Genomic DNA, 16,532 nt, shown 5'->3' with positions numbered 1-16,532 from the left:
TCTGCGCGCTCTCTGTGTACTCCTGGCATCTCTCCTCGCTCTGTCATGTTTTTTTTTAGCACTTTGGGGGCGGGTATGCTGAGACGGCCCCTTCTTTCTGATTGGTCAGGCGAAAAATGCTGAAAAATGCTCAGAGCCAATCAGAAGTATAGCAGGGCGGGTCATCGTCAATATGTATCAAGATTTACGGAGGAAGAAGTGGATAGAAAAAAATGTTGCGCGCTGATGAAGGTTATTTCATACCACATAAACACAATACAGGGTAATACAAAATGTGACCCAAATAAATAATAAGACAACAAACACCATAATCACATCTTTCAGCCAGAACTGGTCCACCAGCAATAACATCCAACCATAACATTATTTTATATTTTCACTTCTTCTTGAACATTTGTTTTCTAATTTATGGAATTTCTTTTGATTCAGCCATAAAATTAATGAAATAATCTTTGAATTTTGTTTTTAAAATGTTAAAAATAGCTTTTAATAATGTATTCTGAAACAGTTTAAAATAATCAGAAAACTGACTAACACTGAGCCTACACAACTATGTTGCACAATTAAGTCTTTTTTTTTTTAAAGCGAAAGCGGTAATTTCAACAGGTACAGCATCCTATGTCATATCTACATGTAATAAGATTTGTAACAAGGCAAACCGTTTGTAAATTGGTCGAAAATCGAGCAAGTTATGGTAATTTAATTAGTACATGTACCATCAGTGTTGGGACTAACGCGTTACAAAGTAACGCGTTACTGTAACGCCGTTACTATCGGCGGTAACTAGTAATCTAACGCGTTATTTTTTATATTCAGTAACTCCGTTATCGTTACTACATGATGCGTTACTGCGTTATTTTTTATGTAGTATCGGCTAGAAACTGAGAAGATCTGAGTGTTGCAGCGCTGCTGAAGAGGCGACAAAAAAGAGGCGCGCCGCGCACTGTCTATGTGTACGTGTGTGTGTGTGTGTTTGTGTGTGTGTGTGGGAGGGGGCGTGTCTGTGTCTACTATCAAGACGTCATGGCGAACCCCGAAGCCGAGTTTCTTAAAATGGAGATATTTTCAGTACGTTTCTTTTATCGACCACAAAGAAAATAACATTTTAGTTGAATGTAAGTTTCAAATATGCTGAAACAGCGACAAAAACAACATGCTTCGACGAAGCTACTAAAGAGACACACACTTCACCTCCACCTCCAACAGCGGCTGGATTTTAATGAGGCACTGCACACTGAAGGTACACACACTCTGTCAATTCTCTTATATACTCTTTCATTTTAAACTTTTAGAGTGTTTGATTATCACATCACTCTAAATGTTTAGACTATAAAGTTCACAAACCTAAAGAGGGATACTAGTGGGCCAGGCTAATATTTCCTTTTCTCTAAACTAAGTGGGGAAATGTGTAGAGTGTTCTGGGCTTCAGACATGATTTTATTTCAGAATTCCTTGAGAAAACGCCTGGTTAGGCTTTATGTATGTAGTGTGTGCCTTTCTTGTTTTACAGCTATGTTGTTATTATGCTGTTTGTTACTTATGTATGTTAAGTTGCAGCTATTTAAAATAGTTTTGTCAATTTGTTCTGGTCTGAAACAAATTGGCCCTTTAAAACATATCTTTGTCTGTGTGTTGTATGTAGAGCACATTGCTTAGCAGAGTTCAGTGATGCAAATGCATGTCAAGTTGATCAACAGATTGTATTATTCTCCAGTGCAATAACAGTACTAAAATGAAGGCTAAAAGGGCATTAAATGGGGCCTTAAAAAAAATAAATATATATATATAAGTAACTAAATAGTTACTTTTCACAGTAACGCATTACTTTTTGGTTTAAGTAACTGAGTTAGTAACTGAGTTACTTTTGAAATAAAGTAACTAGTAACTGTAACTAGTTACTGGTTTTCAGTAACTAACCCAACACTGTGTACCATTGACATCGATGTAATGATTGAGGCTAGATGTCCGAGGTAAGATGGCTACAACGTTGCTACACTGGAGAATCATTGGTCATTTAAAAATGCTCACAGCCAATCAGAAAGGAGGGGCCGTCTAAGCATACCCGCCCCCAAAGTGCCAAAAAGAAACATGACAGCGCGAGGAGAGATGCCAGGAGTACACAGAGAGCGCGCAGAAAGGCGTCGCGCGCGCGCAGAAAGGCACCGCGCGTGCGCAGAAAGGCACCGCACGCGCGCAAAAAGGCACCACGCGCGCGCACGAAGTGGAGAATCAGCGCGCGATAACAGTTTTTATGCGCTCGGATTTTTGGCACTAATGTGACGCCATATTATTCCCTTTGGGGTCGCGGGGGGCGCTACAATCGGGCGGAAGGCGGGGTACACCCTGGACAAGTTGCCACCTCATCGCAGGGCCAACACAGATAGACAGACAACATTCACACTCACATCCACTCTTTAAATAGATTTCATTTATTACTGGGGAAAGTAATGAATAAGTTACTAAAAAAAACAACTTCAAATAGCCGGCATATGCATTGAGAGATGTTTGATATACAGTAAGAACAGTGTCTGTGCTTTCAAAAGGCGGGGCCTGTTGCCAGGTGATGTCAGAGGGTTTCAACGGAGCTGAGGTTTTTAGCTTAAGCAATTAGCAGTGCACTTTAACGCCAGCTCTTTTGAATTCTTTCACCGGATTGTCTTATCTCTGCTTAACAAAGTGACTGAATGTGCTTCCATGGCTGTCACAACTTCTTATCAACAAACGGGGTATTGTTTGGATGGCAAGTTTGTCACTTCAATCATTGACTTGTTCAATATTCCCATTGTGTGCGTATGTTGTCTGCTGTGTCAGTGTGGTGTTGCCTCTTCCTGTTTGATATCAAGTTCATTTCAGTGCGGTGCTGCTTGTTGCTTTCACCAGTAAAAACATATCCGGCATTGAACTTGCGGTCTTAATGTAGACATAAATAAAACCACATCAAAAGTAGCGTTCCACATTACATCAAGCTATCGCTAACAGCGTTGTAACTGACCTAGATTACTCGTTACTAACAACATTACTAACACCATTATTATATATATTACGCTGTTATTACAAACACTGGCCATGATGCAGAATGGACACTTCCTGTTTTAACTGTGAGTGGTGTCCCCCATGGCTCTGTCCTAGAGCCCCCTATTTATTTAATTTTCTTCCATTGTAGCTTACCACGCAGACTTCAAGGGGAACACACCTGAGGAGAAATGTCCTTCTTCGCCAGACATTTGCTGTGAGGACAAAAGTCCATCCAGCCAGGACTGATGGGAGGTTCCTGAACTTTCCGATTCACAATCCAACCTGCGGGAAGAAGTGACGCTGAAGTCAAAACATTTGAATGCGTCGTTCTTGCAGAGCTAAAAATGATGGTGTAGTCGTACCCCAGAGTTCTTGTGGCGCACTTCTTGCTTTCGGCCAAGAAGGCAGACGTGACCAAGGAGTACACGTCCTCTCTTGTCCTGCAGGTGTTGGACGAACACACCTGGTCGCTGACTGACACCTGATCCCCGTCTGGTCCCTTCACTCCTTCTACAAAACACTTTTTGTTAGCAACTTTCACTTAGCCACACAAGCTAAGACATTTACTCGATATACATTTAGTAAATGTACATTTAATGTACTTCATAGATGTGTAAGAATAATAATGAGATGCATAGTTATGTGGGCTCTATTGACAGCCTCAATAACAACATTGATAGTATAGCACCGTAAAACTAAAAAAGGCCCCTAAGCGACATACCCCCAGGTTCACGGAAGAAACCAGCGCCCTCAAACTATCATATAGAAAGCAGGAACGCAAATGCTGTGTGACCAAACTTGAGGTTTTCCATCAGTTTGTCTGGGTTCGCGTTTATAATACAAACCCTGTTTCCATGAGTTGGGAAATTGTGTTAGATGTAAATATAAACGGAATACAATAATTTGCAAATCATTTTCAACCCATATTCAATTGAATGCACTACAAAGACAAGATATTTGATGTTCAAACTCATAAACTAGTAGTTGGGAAAGGGCATGTTCACCACTGTGTGACATAGCCTTTCCTTTTAACAACACTCAGTAAACGTTTGGGAACTGAGGAGACACATTTTTGAAGCTTCTCAGGTGGAATTCTTTCCCATTCTTGCTTGATGTACAGCTTAAGTTGTTCAACAGTCCGGGGGGTCTCCGTTGTGGTATTTTAGGCTTCATAATGCGCCACACATTTTCAATGGGAGACAGGTCTGGACTACAGGCAGGCCAGTCTAGTACCCGCACTCTTTTACTATGAAGCCACGTTGATGTAACACGTGGCTTGGCATTGTCTTGCTGAAATAAGCAGGGGCGTCCATGGTAACGTTGCTTGGATGGCAACATATGTTGCTCCAAAACCTGTATGTACCTTTCAGCATTAATGGCGCCTTCACAGATGTGTAAGTTACCCATGTCTTGGGCACTAATACACCCCCATACCATCACAGATGCTGGCTTTTCAACTTTGCTCCTATAACAACCTGGATGGTTCTTTTCCTCTTTGGTCCGGAGGACACGACGTCCACAGTTTCCAAAAACAATTTGAAATGTGGACTCATCAGACCACAGAACACTTTTCCACTTTGTATCAGTCCATCTTAGATGAGCTCAGGCCCAGCGAAGCCGACGGCGTTTCTGGGTGTTGTTGATAAACGGTTTTCGCCTTGCACAGGAGAGTTTTAACTTGCAGTTACAGATCTAGAGACCAACTGTAGTTACTGACAGTGGGTTTCTGAAGTGTTCCTGAGCTCATGTGGTGATATCCTTTACACACTGATGTCGCTTGTTGATGCAGTACAGCCTGAGGGATCAAAGGTCACGGGCTTAGCTGCTTACGTGCAGTGATTTCTCCAGATTCTCTGAACCCTTTGATGATATTACGGACCGTAGATGGTGAAATCCCTAAATTCCTTGCAATAGCTGGTTGAGAAAGGTTTTTCTTAAACTGTTCAACAATTTGCTCACGCAATTGTTGACAAAGTGGTGACCCTCGCCCCATCCTTGTTTGTGAATGACTGAGCATTTCATGGAATCTACTTTTATACCCAATCATGGCACCCACCTGTTCCCAATTTGCCTGTTCACCTGTGGGATGTTCCAAATAAGTGTTTGATGAGCATTCCTCAACTTTATCAGTATTTATTGCCACCTTTCCCAACTTCTTTGTCACGTGTTGCTGGCATCAAATTCTAAAGTTAATGATTATTTGCAAAAAAAAAAAAAAATGTTTATCAGTTTGAACATCAAATATGTTGTCTTTGTAGCATATTCAACTGAATATGGGTTGAAAATGATTTGCAAATCATTGTATTCCGTTTATATTTACATCTAACACAATTTCCCAACTCATATGGAAATGGGGTTTGTAATAATATCCCTAATACTTGGGTAAAATTCAAGTCACGAAAGGGAAATTAGGTACTGGGTGGCGCATTAAGAATGGTTATTTATCTGATTTTATGGGCGGAATAGTGGAGCTCCCATTGGCACTGCTGTAAGCCGACTTTTTTTAACGTTTATTTAATATTTAGAATGCATAAAAAAATATATCCATCCATCGTCATGTATTTCATAATGATTGTGAACAAAAAATTCCAAAAAAAAGTGCAGTCCCCCTTTAAGTTCCATCTTAAAACTCATCCATATACTCCAGCTTTTAAATAAACTACATTTTGGACCAGTTGACCTGTCGCTTCTCTCTTTTTTGCCCCCCTCTCGGTTACGAGATGGCCACGGATAATCCCTGGAAAGATACCAGTCTGTCTGTTCTAAGTCATGGCCTTGTCTGGACCACTCTATAACTTGGATGGAAACCTCCTACAACCCTCTGCTTACCCCCAAAGGCCTAGACGCTCACATTATCATGAATGATGTCATTGTGGTATGTGCAGTGCTTCGAGGCACCTGTGATCAAAGGCTATATGAATTAACTTTGATTGATTGATAATAGTGATAATGATAGAAAAATATGTGTCATATTGTTAATAATAATGATAATGAAAAAGATGCATAGAACTGGTAATGATAGAAAAAGATGCGTAATAGTGATAAGAATGAAAAAGATGCATAATAATGATAATGATAGAAAAAGATGTGTAATATTGTTAATAATAATGAAAAAGATGCATGATAATGATAATAATAGTGACAATGTTGGGTGTAGTAACACTGTCAACATAACTACTGACCGTCTGCAGCATCTTTGGTATGCATGCTGACGTCAGCAGTTGTTTCTGCTCCTCTCACGTCTTTCTCCGTCTCCTCCGGACTGGAGTGCTTCCCGACCGGAGCACTGCTGCCTTCCAGAAGGGCCGACAAGGATTTCCTGACTGGAGATTGAAGTAAATACAGATAAGGTGTGGTTATCGCAACATTTAAAAAAAGTGTTGCGACTTCTCACCTGGGCGGCCAGGCCTGGATCGGACCGCTCTGACCAGTTGTGCCAGCTCGGCATGTTTGCGAGCGGCTGAGGTCTCCAGGTCGACGTGGTGCGACGGCACCTCCTCGGCACTGAAGATTCCGGACGGACCCGGCCGAGGCTCAGCAGATGCACGAGCCTCCAGCACCCGGCTATTGACGTCCGACATCTTGCTGCGGACCTCAGCCATCTGAGCTTTAAGGCGGACGAGGACCGCTGAGTCAGGGGCGGATCGGCGCACTACCTGAGGGCGGCGCTCGCGCTCCTTCCTGGAGGACATACCGGCTGGAGGACACACGGAACCACAAGGGCACCTTCGGTCAGCTGATGTTGAGTATGAGCTGAACGTGAGAGGCCACACCTTGACTGTGGTGGAGGAGAACAGGCTGGCGAGGCTGAAGCCCCCACAGAGACTCCACATTGTTGTGCTCCTTCATGTCCAGCAGCTGCATCAGGATGGACGGGTCCATGTCCAGTAGGCTGCTTGACCCGCTAACACCACTGGCAGCAGCTCCGCCCCCTCCGCTGGCGCCGCGGCTGCGATGAGACGAACGCAGAGAGGAGCTGGAAGCACCTGAAGGTAAGTCAGAAGATCCTTCAACAACTGGGACTTGTTCTACTTACTGCAGGACTTTAGCTTAACTTCTAAAAATGTATTATTTGTAACAAATAACTAATTATTTCTAAAGCATTTTATTCCTTTCAAGATGCTAATCTATTTTAGTTTTTAGAAATTACCTGTTGTGCCTATTGGTTTGGAGTGCACATGACACTGTCAATACATGACAAAAACAATATAGAACACACATGTGCAAATTACGACCCGTTATTAAGCTTTTCAACCCTGCCCACCAGACCTCTCCAAATAAATGTTTTTAAACCTTTACTATCGAAACTGGAGCTTCCAATACGATGTGCAGTGTATTTTTCAAATTACCGCAAGTCTTGAACTATAGAGTATTCCAATGGTTATAATCTGCGCTTACACAAACATCCATCCATATATATATATATATATATGTATATATATATATATATATATATATACACATACACATACATGTACATATATTGGGCACACACATATTAGCTGTAGGTAGGGATGATACTCGAAACCGATTTTCCCGGTTGTTCGATAAGAAAAGAACAGAGTCCTCAGACTCAAATCCCTTTTTGAGAACCGGTACCCGTTATGGAGACCACTATAGTAAAGAAAAAGAGTTGGTTCTTTAGTCGAATCCCGTCTCAACCAGAAATGCCCCGTGTGACATCACAAGAAATGACGTCACGTAGCTCAGTCATTAGGCGCAGATAGCGAAAGCAGGAAAAAAATGGACCGGAAAAAGCGCTCCAAGGTGTAATAAAGTTCAAAACAAAAAGGTATAATCCAATGAATAACTTTACTGAGAGATTTGAGCAGGGTACAAACACATGACGAACACTTTTACGACCAACCGGTAACATAGCAACCAGGCTAGCAACGCACCTCCTTTACGGCAGATGTCGCAACGTTCTTAAAGCAACCGCAGCACATACATATATATACAACATATATGACATGATCTCCCATTTTTAACTTTTGTTTTTCTTTCCTTGTAAACAAAACAAAATCACACTGTATATGTGTTGTCTAATTATAAATAATGCAGACGAGGCGTGTTGGCTGAGTTCTTGACGTTTACTTTCACAGCGTGCTCATAACCTCATTCTTAGCTGCCGGGTGACGACATGCAACAACACTTTTCGGGGCTACCGCGCATGCTCGTCACTCCCGTTGCATGCTGGGTAGTGTAGTTGTTATGTTCCCTAGCTCATAACATCACATCTTTCCCCCTATAAAGAAATAATGTTAACTCAATAAAGTGTGTTTCTTTTTTTTAGCTTTAACTTTTCATGTTTTAGCATTGTAACCACATTTGCAAACAACTTTTCTCTTCATAGAATTTTCTTTCAATAAAGAAATAAAGTGCAAAAATGTCAAAGCATCATAACAAACAGTTATGTCAAAAAGCAGCAGAAGTGCACTTTTTGGAGAGCTGTATTATTTTCAGTTTTGTGCCCAAGGGACTGATTTTTTTTAACACTATATTATTATTTATACATCTATAGTGATCACAGAGACAGGTTTTTGTGTTACTGTATATATTTGTTTTTCTGAAAAATCCCACTTGATATACTTTGGGTAACAACAGTCAATATTTATTTTTTTTATTTTTTTTAGGGGGGTAACAGTCAAAATGTATTTATTTATTAGATTTTATTTTTTTCTTATATAATAAAAGTGAGCTTTTGTTAAACCAAATATTGTGTGTTTTTTTTCCATAAACAACAACCTACCTGGACTCGATAAGAGAATCGATAAGGAATCGGTTCGATAAGAGGATTCGATAATAGGCTCGAACTCGATAATTTCTTATCAAACATCATCCCTAGCTGTAGGTACACATTTAAATATGAAATATCTGGCTTTTTGCAGCCCTTTAGTAGTCGATTTCCGTTCTGTGCTGCGGCTGTTTCTTTTTTCGACTTTTAACGAGTCGTGCACATTTTTTTGCGTGTTTTCCAAGCTGAGAGTGAGTGCCACAGTGCGTTTGATTTAATGAACAATTTAATTGGTCCACCGTGGCCCGTTTGGCAGTTTCATTGGTCTTATGCGACGAGGATACATTTATTGGCGGAAAGTGAGGCTCATGAACCCGTAAAAATCAATAAATTTACGATTTATAACCCCTTTTTTTGCAAACTTTTCAATTTACTATTAGCTTGAGTCAAGTATGTCTCTGTGTACGAACACTTCATCAATTCATTTTGTGTCCCGCTGGCAGTCATTTTGTGCTTTCTCATATTAAAGAGGTTGACAAACCTGGCTTTGTACCAGAGAAAGTTTTTAATTGTGGTGAGAGCGAAATTTTCTGGGAAAAGATGCCAAAGCGGACTTATATCACAGTGGAGAAAAAGACACTACCTCTTGCTCAGCGGCGCCTCTTCCGAGAGCACACACATCATGCCCCCACTAGCTCCTCCATTCTCCCACTCTGTCTGCTCCTTTTGGCAACTGCGCAGTTGCGGATGTTATTTTAAAGCGTTTTTTTCCTTTTTTAAATGTTTATTATTGTAGCAATATGGTTGTTAAAGTTAAGGATTTTTGTGATTTCTGATTGTTTGTGAGGGCACCAAAGGGACTTCTGTGTGTGTGCACGTGTTTGCAAAGCAGCGTATACAGGACGGTTCAGCTAGTTGTTTTGGCTTGATAATAAAGAGAAAGTAGATACATCGCCCCTTGTTATGTTTGTCTGCTATAAAGTACTAATAGCACTTTATATTGTGTTCAATGTGTACAAACCTTCACTAAAATAGGGACTTATGTCAAGGCTGCAACCCATTATTCATATTTACATTGTTTCTTATGGAGAAATTTGCTTCATTATACAAACTTTTCGATTTACAAAACTTGCGTGAGAGCCAATTAACTTTGTAAATTGAGGTTCCACTCTGTGTACATACACACGCACACACAAAGACAATAGAAGTAAAAGTCTACCAGAGGCTCCATCCAGGTCATCAGGAAGTTCTCCTTCCTCTGTGTCGAGGTTTCCAATAAAGTCCACATCATTCTCGCCTGACCTGAATATCAACGATTAGAATGAGGGTACACTTCATTAGGTACACAGACACATGCTGGTATTAAGACGTCACCAACATGGTTTCTTCATCGATGTCGTTCTCCTCAGTGTTGCTGGTGGCCGTGGAGCTCCCTGAGGTGCTGCTGCAGTCCAGCGGGTTCACCTCCTCCTCGGTGAGGCATTCCACCTCCAGGTCGCCATCGGATAGCTCCTGAGTAGACCGAAAGGTCTTTCTGGTAACTTCCACAAGCATCAGTAGAGAGCGAGCTCGCCTGAGACACGTACGTATGGTGTGCTTACGTTTGAGTCATCGTGCTGGGTTCTCTCGTCGTCTTCGCTTCCCTTTTTGGCTTTGCTCAGCGTGGTCTGAATGTCGCCGTCACTCTTGGCCGCACGGGGGTCCCTTTCAGAGGCCGATGCCAGCCTCAGGTCGTGAGGAGAGGAGCTGCGTGAGGATCGATGGCGAAACAGTTCGATGGCCAGCCTCTAAGAAACGCAACACAAACAGCCACTCGTTGTTCTCTAACGGATGTGAGGAAAGTGGAGTAGCATGGACATGAAGTGTCTCCTCGCTCACCTCTTTAAGGTTATTGATCTGCTGGATGTATCCACTCTGGGCGGACTCCAGCTGGCTGATGTACCAGTACTGATCTCTGCACTTCTGGAAGAAGGTGGGGGATCGCACCTGGTACCTGATTTGTTTTTGGATATCAAGGACAATTTTCACCCTGTTTAAGCTGCTAATTGAGCACGAGGATAGGTAAGAACGTACCTGAGCACAAGAGTGTCCGTCTGCATGTTCAGGTAGCCCTCGCTGGCCAACAGGTCCAGCCTGAAGAAGCGGTTGTAGCCCCAGCACTCGCCCACCTCAAAGTCCGAGGCAAACTCGCGGATGATGTTCTTGCTGGGATCGTTGGAGGCCTGGTGGACCATCTCCACGCGGTACTCGTACCTACGACACAACCATGGCCGCGTCACTAGGAAAGACGTGATGGAGGAAGAAGGTGGTGTTGAGCGGAGACTAACTTTGAGGTTTCAGGGAGTCCAGCGGACAGTTCCAAGAAGACAGACAAATAGTTCCCACGAACCACACCATTGCCGTCCTTAAAGAGGAATTAAAGAGATGCAAGAAGGTCCCATCCACAACATAACGAGTGGAACTTACTGGGTAGACTTTCAGTCTCCAACAGAGGCCACATATCTGAAGAGGGGGACTGTAGACCGGGTCAGCTCGCTGCCTCAGAGTGCTACAGACACACACACACACAACTTTCCTGAAACATCAGCATCAGATAACGGCGGCGTTGCTCAGTTGGTAGAGCAGCCGTGCCAGCAACATGAGCGTTCCAGGTTCTATCCCCGCTTCCGCCATCCTAGTCACTGCCGTTGAGCCCTTGAACAAGACACCTTACCCACCGGCTCCCAGTGCCACCCACACTGGTTTAAATGCGGCTTAAAGATGTAGATAATGGCTTTCACTATATAAAGCGCTTTGAGTCATTTGTACTGTGATAGACCTGAGCACCTTCTCCTGACTCCAGCTCACAATGACCATTGTTTGCTTCTATTCTCATGTTTGGTGACTCGGTGGATTCTTTCCAGGCTTCTCGTGGGTTTTGGTTAAGGTCACTGCTGTGAATTACTTACAGGAGGGGCGACTGCCTGAACTAAATGATTTAATTCTGCTCATGGATGTACTCGTGGCTGAGTGAGCATGTCATGGATTTGACTTTTGGATCATTTGGAGTGTTTTTAATTGATTTTTTATTAGAGATCGACCTATATGTTTTTTTTCAGGGCCGATACAGATTATTAGTAGTCAGGGAGGCCGGTAACCAATATTTGGAGCCAATATTCATTTACAGTACCGTATTTTCCGCACTATAAGGCGCACCGGATTATTAGCCGCACCTTCTATGAATTACATATTTCATAATTTTGTCCACCAATAAGCCGCCCCGGACTATAAGCCGCGCCTACGCTGCGCTAAAGTGAATGTCAAAAAAACAGTCAGATAGTTCAGTCAAACTTTAATAATATATTGAAAACCAGCGTTCTAACAACTCTGTCCCAAAATGTACGCAAATGTGCAATCACAAACATAGTAAAATTCAAAATGGTGTAGAGCAATAAATAGCAACATAATGTTGCTCGAACGTTAATGTCACAACACACAAAATAAACATAGCGCTCACCTTCTGAAGTTATTCTTCATTCGTAAATCCTTCGAATTCTTCGTCTTCGGTGTCCGAATTGAAAAGTTGCGCAAGCGTGGGATCCAAAAATGGCCGGCTCCGCCTCGTCGAAGTCATCGGATTCAGTGTCGCTGTTGTTGTGCAGCAGTTCTGTGAATCCTGCCTTCCGGAAAGCTCGGACCACAGTTGTGACCGAAATATCTGCCCAGGCATTTACGATCCACTGGCAGATGTTGGCGTATGTCGACCGGCGCTATCTGCCCGTCTTAGTGAAGGTGTGTTCGCCTTCGGAGCTGTGTGAAAAAAGCCACCCGGCCTCTTCGCGTAAACTTCCCTTAACCACTCGCTCATCTTTTCTTCATCCATCCATCCCTTCGAGTTAGCTTTTATGATGACGCCGGCTGGAAAGGTCTCTTTTGGATGGGTGGAAGTTAGCATGGCAAGCTAGAACCACAGTGAAGGATGACTCCTCATTCCCTGTGGTGCGAATATTCACCGTACGTGCTCCCGTTCCACAGTGCAGTTCACAGGAATATCAGTTGCTGTGAAATACGGTAGTAATCCGTGTGCGGATGGAGAGATTGCGTCTTTTTATGATCCGGATCCTTGTCGCGTAGTAGGAGCCATTTTGTGGTCTTTACAGATGTAAACAGGAAATGAAACGTACGGTGATATCCGCGCGTTTTTTCTTCTTCTTCCGGGGGCGGGTGAAGCGCTTCCTGTTCTATGGGGGCGGGTGCTTTCCTTGGCGGTTGCTTGCGTAGAAGAAGAAGCGCTTCCTGTTCTACCGGGAAAAAAGATGGCGGCTGTTTACCGAAGTTGCGAGATCGAAACTTTATGAAAATTAATCGTAATAAAGCGCACCGGGTTATAACGCGCACTGTTAGCTTTTGAGAAAATTTGTGGTTTTTAGGTGCGCCTTATAGTGCGGAAAATACGGTAAAAGTTATTCAAACATGAATAGTATACGTCAGTCAACAACTGGACAAGGCTTTAAGTTGTGCGACACTAATGTTGTGGTTAATTTAGCACCAAGAAAACATCAGGGGATTTCACAAACACCTTTGTTACATGTGTATAATGTTGCGGGCATCAACATTTGCATTTCAAAATGGGAATCTCCTGGGAAAATTTGTAAAAATATGGGAATTTTTTAATCATAATGAATTGCCATACACTCAATTTTATAGCAGTTTATGGATTTTATACATTGTAACATTTTCTCATGAGGAACCCTGAAATATTGCAAACATTTAAGTAAAAAAACATTCTGGGCTCCTATGTCAAATTTTTTAAGATAGCTGACAATTTCTTCCTGGATGTCACAGAAAGTATGACAATGCGTGAGCTGCTGCCTGTTCTTCTTTACATGTACAATAAATATCCTGTTTGTCAAAATATTTACAAGAATTTGGATATTTGGCAGATATATTTTCTGTCGTCTTCATGACTATATATATCTGTCACGTTATCATTTGACTGAATGACGAAACATAAATCTCCTTTAATGACCTCACGCTACGATTGTTGCGGACGGAGACTTGTTGAGCAACTCCATCGCTTCCGTAAAGAAAACAAACAGAACGGGATTTGCAAGACGCCAGGGAAGAAAGACAACAACTTGATTTCCCCGCAAAAACTTTGAGTTGACAGGTAAGCAGAGGAGACGAGCGTTGCATTGGAGGGATGGCCGCGTGAGCGCCGCAGTAAAAGCATCTGAGCAGACCGGAGAAGAATTTTCTAAAGAACTCAAATAAAAGCCGTATCGGACATAAAAAAATATTTAGAGTACCGTATTTTTCGGACTATAAGTCGCAGTTTTTTTCATAGTTTGGCCGGGCTCCAGTGCGACTTATGTATGTTTTTTTCCTTTTTTATTATGCATTTTCGGCAGGTGCGACTTATACTCCGGTGCGACCTATACTCCGAAAAATACGGTAATTCTTCTTAAATGCATTTCAAAAAAGGGAACTTCTGGCATTTAGGGCAACGGGGCTGGTGCTTGAACAGTGGTTATATCTACTTAACTAATTATTATTATTATTTCAAATACGAAATACTGGTATCATATTTGTATATAGTGTATTTGCTGACAAAGTTTAGTGGTAGTTAAAATTAAAAAAAAAAGAGCCGATTCGGTATACGCCAAAATGCTAATGTCGGCGCCAATAATCGGTCGATCTATTTTTCTATCATTACTTATGTTAATTATCATTAAGAATCTGCGAGGAACAGTCACATTATAGTCCTTTTAGGACTCTGCTGGCCAAAAGAGTCATACTGTGCTATAAATGGCCGCAGGCAGGGTTCAATTGGCCAATGGTGGGTGCGCCCCAAAGGATCCAATATAAAGTGAATAAGAATGGTGTTGCAGCATAGTGTGGATCCTTGTATCAGAACAAAAGCTTCATACAGTCCTTGCAGGTAAGTGTCAGGAAGCAGAACCTCTTACCTGAAGTGGACCAAGACAAAAGTGCTGGAGTCGTATGCAGGAACCAGCTCGCTGAAAGCACAGCAGTCAGCAAGAAATGATGCAACTGGATACAAGTTAGGGTTGTTACGCATCACAGTTTGAGGGGAACTGCACTTTTTTTTTTTTTTGCCTATTGTTCACAATCCCCATGTAAGACAATAATACATGTTTTTCTTTTTATATGCAATCTATTCTGAAACATACAACTCTTTAAAAAAAAAAACATCCAAAAAGCGCTAACAATACCATACCTGCCAACTTTTGAAATCAGAAAAACCTAGTAGCCAGGGTCCAGGGGCCGCAGGCCCCGGTAGGTCCAGGACAAATGTTGCTAAAACTATCACTTTTCTATCAGTCACAGTGACTTTTCAAAACAAAAATATTACAGCAAAAATCATATGGGTTGATTGACATGTTTATTCTGTAAGCTAACTTCAATAGTTTGAAATTATTTTGACAGTTAATGCCAGTTATCCTGTCAACCTTTCACAAGACTTCAATTTGTTAATTGAAAGTATAAACAGTATAAACACTTTTTACAGTAAACAAATGGTAAAACAGTACTAAACAATTCCATTAAAAAAAAATTGGTGTCATTATTAACTTTCTGTCCAAGCTTGTATAATCTACTGCCTTGTTCAATTGTAAAAAATATTCTGTGCCTAAAATTCACATTTGTATCACAATTATCATACTGTAAACATGGTAAGCTAACTTCATTAAAATTAATAGTCCTGTCAATAGCATGGAATTACAATTCAAATGTAGTTTTTTTGTAAGCCTTTCAAAAGAATTCAAAATATGAAAAATTAATGAAAATTAATTTAAGCCATCAGACACTTGAAAAGTGGCACATCACATCTCTAATGTAATCATTTGAACTTTTCAACAGAAATAGCACTGCAAAAATATTAAGGACATACTTCTGTATTTTGGTAGTTATGCTGTCAACATTTAACAAGATTTCTTCAACTTGGACTTGAAAGCATAAATAGTATAAACACTTTTAACAGTATAACAGTACTAAACAATTCCAATAGATAACATTGGTGTCATTACCTTTTTGTGGCTAAAATCCAAATTTAGCAACGGCATTAGACTTGTGTTTTTTTGTCCCAACGTGGTCTTTTACATCGCTAATTCCTCCGTGTCCGATCGAAAAATCTTGTCTGCACAAGGTGCAATTCGCGTAGTTTTCACCCTTTTTGGAACGGATAATTATTCCCGGATAGGCTTTTGAATATTCTTCACGGAATGACTGCAGTTTTCTTTTCGGTTTAAGACTCGTTTGCGATTTTTCTCCGGCTGATTCCATGATCGCTCGCTCGTTTGGAAACAATGGGTAACTGGTGCCTCGTGCTTGGCAGCGGTGCTATAAATAGCCTCGCGCATGGCATTCGGAATGGCTCGATAGGAAGTTACGGGAAGCAGTGTCGATTGTGATTGTTGTTACGCGATTTCGTGAATAAAACTTAAATAAAATTTTTTTTTTTTAATTAATGAAAAACCGTATTTTTTTTATCACTGCAACCGTAACCCGGAATAGGTTGATGAAAACCGTACTAATTACGGGAAAACCGGAGTAGTTGGCAGGTATGCAATACTCCAATTTGTGACCTAAATATTACCGGTAACCAAGTATTAGCAATATTGTTTTTATACGCGCTAGCGCAGACAAACTATTTTTAGTGGCGTCGTGATCACAGAGAGCTAACTAGCTTAGGCTGCTATATTGACAAACAGAGCTGCTGCATCACCTGAGCTGGTCAAAGTTAATTCTAGATTATAAATCGTGCCTCGCACCTAGATTGCAG

The 16,532-nt window shown here is 41.5% G+C and overlaps 1 protein-coding gene across 3 annotated transcripts in view; it reads right to left on the bottom strand.

Moving 5' to 3' along the window:
• trim37 (tripartite motif containing 37) overlaps positions 1 to 16,532 on the bottom strand; it is a 39,188-nt gene that overhangs the window by 3,093 nt on the left and 19,563 nt on the right. Inside the window, exons 12-24 of one of the 3 annotated variants that reach the window (XM_061963041.2) lie at positions 14,698 to 14,748; positions 11,216 to 11,297; positions 11,077 to 11,153; positions 10,823 to 11,002; positions 10,628 to 10,742; positions 10,336 to 10,536; positions 10,128 to 10,261; positions 9,969 to 10,051; positions 6,789 to 7,001; positions 6,410 to 6,712; positions 6,198 to 6,338; positions 3,378 to 3,525; positions 3,194 to 3,297 (exon numbers count right to left, since the gene is read on the bottom strand). In XM_061963041.2, coding sequence (XP_061819025.1) covers positions 3,194 to 3,297; positions 3,378 to 3,525; positions 6,198 to 6,338; positions 6,410 to 6,712; positions 6,789 to 7,001; positions 9,969 to 10,051; positions 10,128 to 10,261; positions 10,336 to 10,536; positions 10,628 to 10,742; positions 10,823 to 11,002; positions 11,077 to 11,153; positions 11,216 to 11,297; positions 14,698 to 14,748 — 1,832 coding nt within the window. The remainder of the gene's footprint in view (positions 1 to 3,193; positions 3,298 to 3,377; positions 3,526 to 6,197; positions 6,339 to 6,409; positions 6,713 to 6,788; positions 7,002 to 9,968; positions 10,052 to 10,127; positions 10,262 to 10,335; positions 10,537 to 10,627; positions 10,743 to 10,822; positions 11,003 to 11,076; positions 11,154 to 11,215; positions 11,298 to 14,697; positions 14,749 to 16,532) is intronic. The other 2 variants (XM_061963043.2, XM_061963044.2) reach the window with 2 other exon arrangements.

Source organism: Nerophis lumbriciformis, linkage group LG09 (assembly GCF_033978685.3).
Source record: "Nerophis lumbriciformis linkage group LG09, RoL_Nlum_v2.1, whole genome shotgun sequence".
NCBI lineage: Eukaryota > Metazoa > Chordata > Actinopteri > Syngnathiformes > Syngnathidae > Nerophis > Nerophis lumbriciformis.
This window is presented reverse-complemented; position numbering and strand designations above follow the sequence as displayed.